Source organism: Petromyzon marinus, chromosome 46 (genome assembly GCF_048934315.1).
Source record: "Petromyzon marinus isolate PM22_M1 ecotype Great Lakes invasive population chromosome 46, UKy_Petmar_22M1.pri1.0, whole genome shotgun sequence".
Classification (NCBI taxonomy): domain Eukaryota; kingdom Metazoa; phylum Chordata; class Hyperoartia; order Petromyzontiformes; family Petromyzontidae; genus Petromyzon; species Petromyzon marinus.
In genome coordinates this window covers 7,889,065-7,904,947 of record NC_133712.1, presented here as the reverse complement: position 1 = coordinate 7,904,947, position 15,883 = coordinate 7,889,065, and the positions used below count along the sequence as shown (strand labels likewise).

General features: G+C 48.7%; 1 protein-coding gene across 2 annotated transcripts in view; it reads left to right on the top strand.

Moving 5' to 3' along the window:
- Positions 1 to 6,782, top strand: part of LOC116952237 (rho guanine nucleotide exchange factor 3-like) — a 43,377-nt gene extending 36,595 nt beyond the window's left edge. For both annotated transcript variants that reach the window (XM_032971416.2, XM_032971415.2), the window contains 3 exons: positions 159 to 335; positions 2,562 to 2,799; positions 3,712 to 6,782. In XM_032971416.2, coding sequence (XP_032827307.1) covers positions 159 to 335; positions 2,562 to 2,799; positions 3,712 to 4,700 — 1,404 coding nt within the window. In that variant the 3' untranslated portion in view covers positions 4,701 to 6,782. The remainder of the gene's footprint in view (positions 1 to 158; positions 336 to 2,561; positions 2,800 to 3,711) is intronic.
- The last annotated feature ends 9,101 nt before the right edge of the window (positions 6,783 to 15,883 follow it).

The following is a 15,883-nucleotide window of genomic DNA, read 5'->3' as shown; positions in this document are numbered from 1 at the left end:
GTTTTGGGCAATTGCCCTTCTTTGCAACAAACAGGTCAGCAGAGCGGTGGAACCTCTGCAAGAGGGACTCTGGTCTCTGGCACCTCTCGCTCGGTGAAATCAACAAAAGAAACTAGCCGGACACCTGAACCCGTGCCTGTGCGTATTCCCTGCTGCAGATCAGCACGGCGGCCGGGATCGTGCGCGACGTCAACTCTCGCACCGGCGAATCCGAGTGCCGCTACTTCTGGAACCGCCTGGACTGGAGCGACGTCCCGGCCGGCGACGGCGCCGCGGCCGTGATGGCGCCGCGGCTCCTGTCATGCCACGGCGAGCTGAGAACGGCGCGCGGCGCGGTGAGTGCCCACGCACGCAGACACAAAGACCGTTGGGGCAAGTGCTGTTAGCGAGCACCGGCACCGGCCACCGTTGTTTCCCCAGTGGCGATGTTTACACACCGCACCAGGTATTAATTTGAGGCCGAGTCGACCTCGGGAAAGTCTGGAATCGGTTCAAATATTATTGGCCGTGAGCGAGAATCGGCTGTGAGCGTGCATCACAGCGCTACCGCTCCTCGCAGCGAGCATGCTCGGCAATGGCTTCAATACCATTTCCACTGTTTTCTCTCTTTGTGCCATGATGCCGATAGTACTCTTGGAATGTAATTGGGTGCAACCCAATCCAGTCCGCCTTTCCACGATTAGTAATCCTTCACCTTTTAAAATAAAAATTAAGTCATTACACAGTGCACAATCCTGATGATTGGTAACAACATCTCACGTAATGTGCAGAGTGCCTTTTCAAAACAAATTAAGATTGTAAATCGTGAATGTGTGTGTGTGTGGAGAGCGCAGTAGTGTAGTGGTAAGCGCGCTGCGCTATGAACCCACTGACTCGAGTTCAATTCCTGCTCAAAGCCAACACCAGGGACAGTTATCTGAACCGGTCCTGGGCCTTCCCGAGGTCGACTCAGCCTCAAACGAGTACCTGGTGCGGCGTGAACAAACATAGTGACTCGGGAGACAAATTCAGCCGGGCGTGGTGCTGGCCACCCACAGCCCCTCGTGTGCCACAGTGCCAGCCTTCATAGGTGCTGCTCGTGAACAGTACTTGCCCCAAAGGTCTGTTGAGGCTATACGGGGGATCTGTGTCTGTCCCAAGAGCACATGCAAATGAAATTTTTAATAAATTTATATCGTAAATTAAAGCACCTTCTGACCCCTTTCCACCAGCATGACGCAGTTCCTGACCAAGGTTGTCGACAATTATTCAAGAGTTCATTTTGAAAAACATAAATAATTTTGCGCGCAACATAAAGCATCGAACTATGTACGAATGCAGCAATTGACTATTTACATTTTAGATCGGTGATTGGAGAACTGTGTGCGAAGTTTACGTTTAGGCTCGTGGAACAAATGGCGCGATATCAAAGTGAAGAATAGCAACGGGAAACGACGCAATCATTCTCTTTACTTTCAAACAGTAACTCCAAAACGTGACAATTCATCAAATCACAGTGTATGACAATAATTTTATTAAAGGTCCGAGCTGTACTGACTGTGCCTCAAGGTCATATAGACCTTGTATCATGCGAGCGCAGATAAACACGGTGCGCATTAGCACAAACGCCGTACAGATTTGACACGCCAAGACCTGTCCGTGATGCCAGGCAAATATCAATCGCGCTTGCTCTAATAACTAATTTAATGATCTTGGGATTTGGGGGCTCCTTGGTGATGATGGGTCCTAGGCTGCACCGCAGGGATATTACGTAGCTCTAAATCACGCAGGCAGTGAGATCTGTATCTTTTTTAGTTATTCCACCAAAGAAATCCACACGGATAAGAACAGAAAATAACAGCCGTTGGTGAATTACAGCAGTGCCTCCACTTTCTTCACCATCGTCACCCTCGTCACCATCGTCATCGGCCATGATCCGTCCATTGCTGGATGAATGCCTCCCCAAGACGTCACCATTTCTCAGTCCCACGAGTGTAACGGTTCATCGAGCTCCCGAACACAACTTGAATTTATCGCTCCATCTCCGCGGGGTCTCGATGTCTCCAGCCCAAGCCCGTTTTATTTTCTCAACAGTCACTTGGTGGGACACGGTCAATTATAATTTCCTAATGCGCCCTAATTAATCAAATTATCAACCTCCCATTCACATCGCCTTCCAGCCAAGCAAACCACAAAGTGAGTCTCAATGTATAACACGTAGGCTTTCCCGAGCCAATATTATTAATGATAAAAAGTGTTTTGGGTTAGACCGTGTAAATGAATCGTAAGCCCACCTCCACGTGCAGGTGGGTTGATGACGTGGAGGTGCGTGGTTTTACGACACATTTAGGCGACCTAACCCAACAAAAATCTGATCGTGGATCTCGCTGCTCAAGCGACCCGTAGCCAGCACACAACTCTGCAGCGCAGCGTTCGCCCCGAGACGCAGGCGATGATCGAGACGCACGAGCACACACACACACACACGATAAACCACACGACGGGTTCGCACTTGCCGGCGCCGGGGGAACGAGTCACCGAGTCCGCGCCCGCCGCCACCCCCCCCGTGTCCCGCCCCGCAGCGCGTCTACGTGTTCCTGTTTGAGCGATCCCTGGTGGTCACGCGCCCGCTGGGGGGAGGTGGCGGCGGCGGCGGAGGAGGAGGCGGCGGCGGCGGCGCCTCTGACGGAGGGGGCCCGCGGTACCGCACACGCGGACGCCCCATCCCCGTGAGCGAGCTGGCACTGTGGGACCTCACCGACGGCGACGTCATCACAGTGGGGGGCTCCTTCCGGGGGGCCTTCCGTGGCGGACAAAGAGGTGCCCTGCCACTTTACGACCACTTCTCTTTCCCCCCCCCCCGCCCCTGTTTTATATTTTCCCCTGTTGTCCGGATTGAGAAAATCGGCGTCATGAGACAAAGGATCCATTCGGAACTCTCTCGCAAATCACTACGGCCATTCGCGTTGCAGAACATTCCCACGGAAGCAGATGTCACAAAACTACTTCTGAGATCCCTTCAAGCGACCTCTAGTCCACACATGTGGGGGCAACACTTTATCACAGAACCTGCAATAAGAGTCGTGTTTGTTGCATGGCGGCCAAACGATTTTAATCCTCAAGAGCTGAAATTTAGCAAAAATGTGGTGCAGAACCATTTTTTGTGCAGTCATTGGTGACCAGGCAGAGGCCATCAACTGGCTCTATATTTCCTCATAGGCAGCTGGATTTAAACACAGGATCGTAACTGAGCCAGCTTCACACTCTTAAGTCACCCAGCCCCAACGTTGTCAGGGTCAATAGAACAGTGGGGATATTTTTTGTTCTTGTGCACAGTCTATTTGATTGTCTGTCAGATGAGAAACATTTAATATTTGTACATTTTGTTCTGCATCGATATTGACTAATTCATTTTGCATGTATGTTGAACTTCTTTTGCACCGTACATAGCTAACCGTGCTCATAGGAGGTGTGGGGGAAGGACAACAAACTAAACACAAAACCAATTCTAAAAAAAATAGTTTTTAATGATTGGTTGTGCACAAACAAACATGGCAACAATATTTTTTTTTTCATTTGCTATAAAGCATAGCAAATCAAAAACTCAACGGCGGGCCGACCTGCCACGGCACTCGGGATCATCACTCGCCGAGTTTGTTATTCGTTTTTTCGTGACCACCTCTCTCCTCCCCTTGCTCTCTCCCCCTCGTCTACTCCTGAACTCCCACGTAGCGATGAACATGTTCCGCGTAGGTCACACCGACCCGTCGCGGGGTCAGAACGTCACGCTCAAGGCCAACGACGCCTTCGGCAAGCAGCGCTGGCTCGGCTGCATCCGCGCGGCCGTCCAGGCCTCAGCGCGGGCGCACGCGAGCCCGCGTGCCAACGGAGCCAGCTCCGGCTGGCGCACGGAGACGGAGGCGCGCTGCCCGCCCGCCCCTTCGTTCGGCGACCTCGGCATCCGCCCTGAATCGTCGGAGGCGCCAAATTCGGCGGCACGCGGAGAAGGCGACGCGGCGTCGAGTCGTCCGGCGACGTCGTCGACGGTGGCGGCGGCGGCGGCGGCGAGCGAGCCGGCCGCCGCCGACGCCGCCGCCGATTTCCCCACGGCATCGCGCTCAAGCGCTGAGGACGACGTTTCGGCGGGCGACGCGGCGGCGAGACATGGGATCGATGCGCCGCCCGTGGGATCGTCTGACGCGACTCCGACGGGCGATGCTACGACGTCATCTCGTCATTCGGACGCGGCACACAGCTCGGTGGAGCAGTGCCTGGAACCTCAAAGCACGAGCGAGGCTGCCCTCCATGCCGCGGAGCCGCCCAGGACTAAAGGCGTTTCCCCCGAGACCCCGGAAGGATCTGAGCTCTTCAGTGACACACCACAAAAGGACATCGTCGCTGTGTTAGAGACAGCACCGCCTGCGGACGTGCAAGCCTCCGAGCAGGTGCCTACTGCGGCAGCTACAAATACCCACGCTCTGGAAACGACGACGTCAGAAGCAGTCGGAGATTTGCACGCGGGCATACGGCCGACCTTGCCAAGTTTGAATTCCGGCGGAAGTTCGGCCACGGGGTCCTATGAGGCCACGGTAACGGCGGTTCCCGGCCCTCTGAGGTCTGGTGAGCGTAACATGAACTCCATAGCGAACATCTTCTGTGAAAAGGACCCAGAGCAGAAGCACCTCCGCAGCTTGCTAGAGGAGCAAACAACGAAACTCTGAATGAACGTTTCAGGGCGGTATTTTTTTTGAGAAGCGAAACGACAAACCTCGCAGGCCATTGCCGCGTGGCGGTGTGGCGATTTGACCTCCGCTGATGCGCGGGTGCGTGTGCTTTATGTGCAGTATTGCAGTTAATGCCTTGACAGTTGACAGGTGTTTTAAGTCAACGATTGAATGTGGGATTATTTTTTTCAGCAGCACGACTTAGGCACAAAATCTTTCCTTTTTGGTCGACCGTGATTTGTAAGATTTTGCCTTGTTGCCTCAAATAAAATGGATAAAAAATGGTATTCGTACGTCGAAGGCTGATTGGCTGACTGCCAATTAATGAAGCTGATTGGCTGGCCGTCTCATGAAGCCTGCCTCTTTACTCTTGATGGCTGAATTGGCCAGCTGCTGCGCGATGAACTGTGATTGGCTGGCGGTCATATGACGCCCGATTGGCTGGTGCTCACAAGCTGAAGGCCAATTGGCTGGCTGAGATCCACTGCAGTCTCATTGTTGAATGTGTCAATTTCATGATTCATGAAATATTTCACGTGTAACTACAACAGAATGAAAACAAACTGGCACACTTGTGTTCTCAACCACGAACACAAGAAACACAGCACCTAGTTGCATGACGCTGTGCAGATTTAGCACATTCATTTTTTTTTTACCCCAGTACGCTAAGTACTGTATTAACACGATTTGCCCTGGCCTCTGACCCGTTATTTTAAAACGATGGCAACGTTATTTTAAACCCGGCTGGGGAGGATGTGAGCTTGTCAAAATAGAATCCCATCGGAGCGCTTCCCCCCGTTAGGAAGTCCTGCGATGATTTGCGTGCACGAGGGCCAATGCCTACGAATGCACAATGCGAAGCAGGATTCATTTTTTTGTTGTTGCAGGAAGTATAGCTGTAGGATTTGCGACATCTCTTCCTGTGCACGGGCCCCACTTGGGAGTTGCCACCATACACACCTTCGCAGCGCCGCGCCTCCTAGTAGCGTTGCGTTTAATTTCCTACTCTGCTCTCCAGACTCTTTTTACATATCGTCCCGCGTGTGCTTCAATCGGGGTTCCTAAAATGCATGTTCGAGCAGGCCACGCAATTAGCGTGCGCTGGCAGGCCACGTGATGATTAATGTCACGCGTACCAGACGTTCCATCACATGGTGCTGACATGGTGTTGTGAAATCATAACGGCTCTGCGTGTGGCCACTAATGTGTATCTCATGCCTACAACTCTCTCATCTTTTGTTTAACTCTCAACTCCAATGTCTCGACCGACTGGGCCTTTTCACTGACCTATTGTTTAAAGGTAAAAGTGCAGCCCTGGAATTGCTTGTCCATGCCACCGCCGGTGGAAGTGGCCTCCACTGCAGGGAGCTCTGGAGAATGCCTTCAAAGGATATTTTTACCTACCAGACGTCTGGGAAATGAGTACCACACATTTTTTCCCCACCACACGTGACCTAAAGATAACGAACTGTGCCGTACCCATTTCATTTGTACTGCTAGATCGATAGAGGCAGGGAGAAATCTGAGCAACTTTTATCTGCCATGCCACGAGATCGAACCGACAAACTCTACATTGGTAAATCCCAGTGCGCTGACCATTACACCGTGGCAGCATTCCGGCGCGCTAAAGCACTGTATAAGCGTACACTTTGTGTATGTCCTACATAGACAAAGTACTTGTTACCTACAAGAGCATGGTCTGTTACCTGGGATGTCAGTAGCCTGCTGCTCAATCATTTCAGCCGGGGCTTAATTTCTCACTGAAGGATTGCATGCGACTACTGTAGTGGTAGCCACAGCCATAGCGAGAGGTGGTGTACTGGATGTGGTGTGTCCGGTGCGGAAACATATTCCGGACCTCAGAGCTGGACAGCCCTGGCTGAAATTAAACCTCGGTGTCAACAGGATGGTTCCTACAACCATGGTACCAGACGGTTGGACTTCGAAGTGATCTGTAGCCAGGATGGGTAAGGCATGGCAGAGTTTACGCGTACGTAAAGTGTTGTTACGTTGGTTCGTTTCGACGACTACGTCTGTATGTTGTGCAGATGAATGAAAATAAATTAAATGTGAAACGATCGGACTGGAATTGGTGCGTTCTTGCGTTGGCGCCGCTGAGTCTGCACGCATTCTGCTGAAGTCAGACGACGATGTTTTTTTAAGTTGGCTTGTACTGTTGAGGAAAGTGCTGTTAGCGAGCACCTATTGAGGCTGGCACGGCACACGAGGCGGTTTGGTTACCAGCACAACGCCCAGTTACATGTATCAGCAGAAGGCAGTGCAGCAGAATGCATTTGTATGGGACCATAAAAGTGCAGTAAGGCAACGGATTATGCAGCACTGCCCTCTGTTGCCCACTGCGTAGCCCCACGGCCACATGACACCCCCTGTCTGTGCATGGTGGTCGCCCATCCAAGCAATTAGCACTGCACAGGCTCAATCTGCTTCGCTTTTGACATCTGATGAGATCGGGTGCATTCCAGGTGAATTGGTCAACGGGTCGAGCAAAGCACAGGAGACCAGAACGTGGGAGCTTTGACTTAATGCAGGAAATCCAGATCCGTTCAAGCACACAGTTTGTAATGCAGGCTGTTTTTTTGGGTTAGATCGCATCAATATAAATGTGTCGTTAAACCCGCGACCACCCAACACAGCCAATTAGTAAGTGTTGTCACGTAATTATAGATTTGAAGCTTTCGTGACTGCAAGGATTCATACTCTTTGGTTTTATTCGGTAAAGTCACGTAGATAACGTGGCTTTACCGAATAAAACCAAAGAGTATGTTGTCACGTAAACAGAACATGCCAATTCGTTACGAGTACAGCACACCGGTGTGTTGGAGAGCAAATCCACAATATTTCCAATCTGAGTACGACGTTTCGCCAGTAATTACAACTAACTTACCGGTCGCGAAAGCCTGCCTGCTTGACTCATGCAGTTTGTGCTGTTATTATTTTAATGGAACGCCGCCTGCTGCAGACTTCCAGCCCGCCCCCCAATTCGAGTGCGGTTTAAACGACCGTGGGCGGGAGGACTCCCGTGACAAGTGTCCAGGGACGCCCTGCACAAACAAGAGGTACGTAAGCCTCCGTTCACATCCGAGTTCGGAGGCTTTTAAACAATTCCCGCTTGCGGCAAGGATGACGCCCGTGTCCACGTTGATAGTCGCAGCGATCACACGGCGCGTTTGCCAGCGTTGGTTTGCTAGGATGGAAGAACGCTTGGCGATACCGGCAGGGCTGCCACCTGTCCTGGGTTGGGGTTAGGGTTTACAGTTTTGAGATACGGTTGGGGGTTGGCGTTTTGGTTTAGAGTTTAGATTTAGGGTTGTTCGGGTTTAGGGTTAGAGCTAGGGGTTAGGGTTCAGGGTTAGCGCAGGGGTCAGCAACCTTTCAAAGAAAAAGGAGAGTTTTTTTTATTTTGCCTTTGACCAAAATAGTTTTCAGAGCCGAATCACACGCAGAGCTACTTGTACACAAACAGAGCAGCAGGTATACCATAGATGACAAACACATCTGGCTTTAAATTATTTCTTTTATTCTACAAATTGACTGTAGATTTGGTTGTCACCAAGACGTAAATTAGGGTCCGATTTACGACGGTCCGGCAACGCATTGTGACGTCGTGAAAGCAGGGACCCGCCTTTACGACACTTATAGAGTGTAAAGAAGTGAATGAAGTTAATTCGGTTATTATAAAGAAAACGGCTGCCCGTAAGAGGGCAGCCAAAGAGGAGCAAGGGGCTCTGGGGCCGCAGGTTGCCGACCACTGGGTTAGCGTTCGAGGGTTCGATTTTAGAGTTTGGTTGAGAGTTTAGGCTTATGGTAAGGGTTATGGGATAGGATGGGGTTATTCGGTTTATTCGGGTTATGGATTAGCGTTTGGGTTTATGGTTCGGGTTAGAGTTAGCGTTAGAGGTTTAGGGTTTCTGGTTTGGAGTTAGGTTAGGGTTAGCGGTAGGGTAGGCTTTAGAGCAGGGTTAGGCTTTAGAGGTTATGTTTAAGGCTATATGGTTGAGGACTTTAGGGTTACTGTGAAAGGGTTCTGGTGGATATATGTGCACTGCAGGTTCTACACATGTTACATGATGCCCTCTTGTGGACACATTAGGGTTTGGTTTAGGTTAGGGGTTAAGGTTAGGGTTATGGCAAGGTTTAGTAGTTCGAGCCAGCGTTGAGTGTAAGGGCTATCGGGTTTGTGGTGGATGTGCACTGCAGTTTCTACACGTCACGTGATGCCCTCTTGTGGACAAACGCACAACTACAGCGGCTGCCTTGCAAGGGACAAAACAGCCGAGCAGACGACAGCCTCCGCACAGCCGCCTCTCCACATGCACACTGCGAGTGGCTCGACTCATCTCATCAGCCGCACGGCCTTCCGAGAGTGTATCTCATCGGCGGCATTGATCCAACACAAGCAGCGCCCTAGGAGAGCCTTCGACACTCGGGCGCCTCGTCAGCAGGCAGGCTCGCTTGGGGCCCGTCCATAAATGACGTCACGCGATTTTGGACGATTTTTTGCCCCCCACCCCTTCGTCACATGGCGTCACGAAAAGTCAGACCCCCCCTCAAATATGACGTCACAAAGCTCTGCGCCCCCCCCCCCCCAAAGTAAAACATGCTTCAAATCGCTTTAAACTATTGTCATTGTAGTGCGTATTCAATGTGGCGCTGCACTCTGATGTTGTAGGATACACATTTATTAAAAGTCTATTTAATCAAGTAGAACGTGTTCATATTTATTTAAAGTTGCGCATTTTGCTGTGACGTCACATTTCTCAAACCGCCCCCCCCCTCGTCACACATCGTCACAAATGTCTGACCCCCCCCCCCCCCAGGTGCGTGACGTCATTTATGAACGGCCCCTTGAGCCCATGCAGGTGAACTGCCAGACGTTATTGGCAGGGACTCACTCTGTTAGATATTGGTTCTGGGTTAGCACGTCGCTCCATATCGCTCGAGGCTGCCCTGCTGATGCCCTGTCGTGGGGGGCGGGGGGGGAAATCTCTGGCTGCAGATTATTTTGGGCGGTGGGGGGGGGGTGAAGTTGCGTTGGCAGCTGTGCAAGGAATTAACTCAACATAATCAGCAACAGCAAACTCAACGCATTCCTCAATAATGTTAACCCTTGAACAACAACAACAACGCGTACACGCCACGTTTCTGCGCACTGAGCCCTGTTGTGAAACTTCTAGCGGCTCCGCCTCTTCATCAGCGACGACGACGACGAGCTGGCACCAACCCCGAGTGGCCCGGTTGCTGCGTGCGTGGCTGCCCTCATCTCGCGACCTCTGCTGGGTTGGTGGTGGTGGTGGAGGGGGATGGCACCAGAACCCGATTGAGGTCCATGTGTTGCGTCGCAGGGACCTCAATCGGTGATCCGTCTGCCCTCATGCCTGGCTTCGAACTCCAGGGGGGGCTGCAATAAGATAATATCGTATAGGCTTTCTGGACCAATATTATCCGTGAATATTAATATAACAGGTATTGGGATTTTTTGCACCCATAAACGGCAGAATGTACACACATCACGTATGTGCGTGACGACCAATAATTATGTTGATTAACTGTGAACAACCCAACCAATAATAGATATATCCATAGTCATTTATATTGATACATTAACACCCACCTCCCTCTGGTCTTCGCACCTGGTTGACCCACAAGTGACGTCATCACATTTATCCCCCGTCTATTTAAGACCGAAACATGGCGGAGGACTTCTCCACAACTCTGGCTGTCGCCTGATGATGCTGGCCGTTGTAATTATGGGCGAAACGTCGTGGTACTTGGAGTGTAAATGTGGTGGGCTTACTCTCCAACACACCGGTGTGCTGAATTAGTCACGGATTATTGCCATGTTTTGTTTACGTGACAAACCTTGCTAAATGGGCTGTATCGGGTGGTTGCGGGTTTAACGACACATTTATATTTACGCGATCTAACCCCAAAGAAACAACTCTTATGGAGAACAAAATCGTACACCCGACGAAATCACCGATCACAGATTTGCCCATGTGTGGTGTTTGTGGATCGTGGATCGAGGTCAATTCGTTATCGAATCCGCTCAGTCGATCCGGCAGCCGTCGTTGAAAATGTCTGATGTTATCTCAAATTATTACATTTTGCCATTCACAGATCATACAAAACAAAGGAATTGATGTGCGATTTTTTAAATAAATATTTACATTAATTTGTGCATATAGTCGATAAGACTGCTGTGTTAAATCAAAAATGTCTTTGTTTATACTTATAAATCAATTTTATGCTAATGTACAATTTCATCATATCCGCAATTCAGTGTATTCTGATGTCCTACTTAATCTTAAACTTAATTCTGAGTGTCCGATCTTGTGTTAAACTTCATGAAGTGAGTGCATACAAGACCATTGTATTCCAGTGTCCTACTTAATATTTAACTTGAGTCTGTGTCAGATGTGTTAAACTTCATTCAGTGAGTACTATACAAGACCATGTATGTCGATGTCCGATTTTAACATCGCTGCGATTTAGTATATTCCGATGTCCTACTTCATCTTCAACTCGATTTTGTGTCAACGCTTGTATTCAACTTCAGTGAGTGCAAACAATGACAAACACAAAAGGGAGATGTGACCAGCACTTCAAATGGTGCCACACACCCCAAGAGAAGTAGAACCACAAAGCCACACGCATAAGTCAGAACATCACTCACGCCTATGGCCCTCCTCCGGAATCATGTTCGACACACAGTCCACCGATCCCATGTCTGCACAGCACATTCGCTCCTATGAACTTCAGCTCGGAGTGCAACACTCAAACTTCAGCTGGCACTATTGTAGTTGTATGTTGAATTTATTTAGCACCGTACGTAGCCAACCGTGCTAATCGGATGTACGGGGGAAGGACAACGAACTAAACACACACAAAAAGCAGTTCTAAAGAAATTAGTTTTCAATCTGGATTTAAAATGCATAGCTCCTGTGGCTTCCTAATATCGGGAGGAAGAGCGTTCCAGACGGCCACAAAAGCGCATCTGACAGCGTGTGATACGGTGACCGCCTTTGTTCGATAGCTCGCCAAAAGCCGCTGCGAGGATGACTGGAGGTCGTGTGATAATGTATGCTCCTTGACGAGATCAGCAAGGTATTGTGGTTCATTTGTGGCAAGCACTTTGTGTGCAATGAGTGCGAACTTATGATGTATCCGTTCGGTAACTGGAAGCCAATGCAGCTCGGTCAGCGCTGGACGGACAGTGGTCGGTTCTTGCAGTACCCGTCACAACACGTGGCAGCCCGGGCGATGAATTGTCCAAAGAGTCGCAGTCCCCTGGCTCTAGTTCACAAAGCACCGAGTGTATCAGGCGAGGGTGAATACATGGGGTTGATATCACAATCCATAACAAGCCACACAAACCCTACGATTTAAAGTGTTGTTATTATACATAGGCACTTTGTGACGTCTGTGTACAACATATATGTAAAAATACTACTTGCTGATAACATATTGAATGACTGTCTTTGAAATATATATGAGCAAGCCTTCAATCTATTAATAGCTTCTGGACTAGCCTCTGCTGAACACCGCTGAGCAGCTGTTAAAGTCTGGCCAGAGTGATTTACATTCAAGCTATGCTTATTCCTTGCATACAGCCTTGAGTCGATGATGGCAATGCCACATTACTATGGCCGGGGTGGGATCGACCACAACAGTTGTTGTCTTTTACAAAACTTCGTCGAATTATCAACTCAATTGTCCCAGTTTTATCTTGTTTTATATTTACAGAGCACCTTCATTAAAGGCGCTTAACGTAATTGAAATAAAACGGTATAAGCAACAATGATTTAGATGGCAGAGGCGTGCAAAGGATGAGGAATGGTTGATTACAATAGAGCGTAAGTAGCGGTTATAAAAGGGTGGAGGAGTGGAGGGAAGATGTAGCAGCAGACCCATCCCTAGGGTACCGTGAATCCCAGTGACTGCCCGCTACCCCGCGCTTTGGGGGGCCCCGCGGTCACGTATCAAATGTTATACTTGCGGTTTAGCTTGAAGGAGTTGGGGTACCCGCACGGTGTCAGTTACCCCGTGATTCGCACCCCCCCCCCCCCATTCACAGCCCAAGGTAACAGCGTCGCATTATCCCTTCCGTTCTATATATATAAAAGGGAAATTTGTGAATGTGTGTATGTTCGAAATGTTTAGCATACTTCCCGACATGCAACGAACTTGAAATTTGGCATGTGGGTAGTTTCCAGACTGTACACAATGCAAAAAGTATAAAAATAGACTTTTGTATATATATATTTTTTTGGGGGGTGGGGGCGCAATAATGGATATATTTTGCACGGCAAGTGAGCGGTGACGTCACATCTGTGATGTCACCCGCATGCGGCAGCGTCACGCAGTGTGCCTGCTGACGTCACGCATCCCCCCCCCCCCACCACCCTCCGCGTAGGCCGTGTATTAATCCAAGACAAGAATCCAAGTCTCGGGCGAAGCCGGGTAGTAAAGCGAGTTATATATAAATAAAAAATGCGTTCTCTTGCCAACTTTCCCAAATTAAAAAAATAACAATTCTATCCGAGACACAGATCTTAGCGTTGATACTGGAGAGCTGCGTGGCAGGTTCTGTTGCGGGTGGCTTAAATCAGTTGTTTGTCAACTCCAGTCCGCACAAAGCACCTTCACGATTACTCATTGGTTTAGTCACGTATGTAGAAATACAATAAAATTATATTAAAACAAAAAACAATCACGACGTTTCGTATAAACCTTCACGATGTTTACCAAGCGTTGCCATTCGTCGTCTGCTAATTACGCCACTAGACACAGCACTCATTATTAACGATAATTACTTCTTTACCTGGGAAAGCCATACTGACTGCAGATTACTTTTTTTAGGAGTGTCCTGCATTTGGATGCTTAGCCATATCAAATTATATTATTAACTAATATAAAAGTCAAAAATTGTGGTTGTGTGGGTTTGTGTGTGGGTTTGTGTGTGGTCGCGCGCTTGGCCTCTCCAACGGTGGGGTTTATGTAAAAGAAAATAGCCAGGCACCACGCCGTAAGCGAGCGCTATTTCTTTTTTAGATCCGTCACCTTTAAATTAGTTTAATTAGCGATCTAGTGGGCTTTTGCGCGCTTCGCTATTATTTATTTAATTATTACGCGTGCACGACCATACCAACTCACGCGCCTTTGGTGGGGGGAATGGGGGACATTTTCTTTCGCGTTAAAAATTCTATAAAAATACAGCGTTAAAAATGCTAAAAATACACTAAACGCTGACGTAGATTATTCACTGTGTCATGTCCCCCCCACCCTGATGCGTGCAGTTACTAATATATACAGTCACGAGATGCTAGCACTATTTATTGATTTATCACGCGCGCACGACCATACCAAGTCGCACGCCTTCGGTAGGAGTGAAGGGGACATTTTCTTCCGCGTTAAAAATGTTATAAAAATACACTAAAAGCTCAGGTAAATTCTTCACTGTGTGATGTCTCCCCCACCCCGATGCGTGCAGTTATTACAACTATACAGTCGCTAGATGTAGCAGGTACCACCACAGTCGGTATGCACTGATGTAATCATAGCAGGTACCACCGCACGGGACTAGGCCTCACCACGCCACTCTGTCAGGTGAGTACTTTGTGCTATAGAGTCGATAAATATTGCAATAGAGTCAGCATGTACTACTGTAGTGATAGCAGGTACCACCACAGTCGCTATGCACTGCTGTAATCATAGCAGGTACCACCACAGTCAGCATGCACTTCTGTATTCATAGCAGGTACCACCACAGTATGCACTGCTGTAATCATAGCAGGTACCACCACAGTCAGCACGTACTGCTGTTAGATTTTTAAGAGTAGTTCTGAATAATTTTTAAGACCCGGGCAACGCCGAGTACTTCCTGCTAGTATTAACTAAAAAATGCAGGCTCTCGTAGCCCATACAATGGTTCATATTTGTTTTTGGGTTCAGGCCAAGTAGTAGTTTTATGGCAAGGACAATGAAAATACCAGGTGGTCCAACCCAAAAACAAATATATAGATCACCAATGACATTGTACCCGATGCGTTTAACGATGGGAGAAACCCAAGTGCGGAACAGGGCGAGAAAAGACAAACTCCCACTTACAAAGGCGTTCGTGTCAGGAATCGAACCCAGGTCCTTCTGATTGCGACCCTCTGCCATCCATGTGGTGATTGGTAATCACGGAAAGCCGTGTCGTGGGGCGGTCGCGAGGACTGGAGTTGAGAAGCTAAATTCGGGGTTTAGGAGGTTTCCTGGAAACGCAATTTCCCTCGGGCACGCGGGTGTACCAACATGTGTGTATGTTGAACTTCTTTCGCACCGTACGTAGCCAACCGTGCTTATCGGAAGTGCATCATATTTTGGCTGCGTTGAAAGTGTCAAGCATTGCTCTTTATAGCTAAAGCCAGGTTATATTTGTAATTATCTTCAAACTACACAACAAAACATACTTTGTAAATATGCCATCGCGTTTTGCCCTGACAGCTGCCTGTTTCTATGCTGCACATTAAACATTTACAGGGACTCATATTCTTGGTTATTTCGGTAAAGTCACATAGATAGAAAATAAAAATAAAAATGAATTATAATTACAAAATAAATAAAAATTAAAGCAAAAAACTACGACATTTCGATCGCTTGTGTATTTTTATTTTCTATCTATGTGACTTTACAGAAATAACCAAGAATATGAATTCCTGCGGTCACGAAAGTTTTAAGTCAAAATTTACAGAGACAAATAAATGCACGTTGGAAAGCGTTCCGGCATCCGCTCGTGGATATGGTTTTTCCACCGTGTAGACGGACAAAACCTACGTTTAGACGTAAAGCGGCAACTGACCTTACATTTTGAAACTACATCCAGCGGTGGACAGCTCGTAGCTAGCTGGTGACTACTATGTGGATTGTAGGAGGGTACAATTTGAGTGTCAATCCCGCCGTCGTATGCGTGGTAGTGGGTGTCACGGTGGTGAGATGTTAACTAACCTCGCCTGGTTTACTGGAGGCCGTGGGTTCGATGCCGAAACTAATGCCTGTATATTTGGAGTTTTCCTGTCTCTCTCCCCGTGGTCACGTGTTTTTTTCTCTCCGCGTCTTCCGGTTTTTTACCCTCCAAATTTATAATCAACACGCGTTGAGAGTATTTGGCTACAATA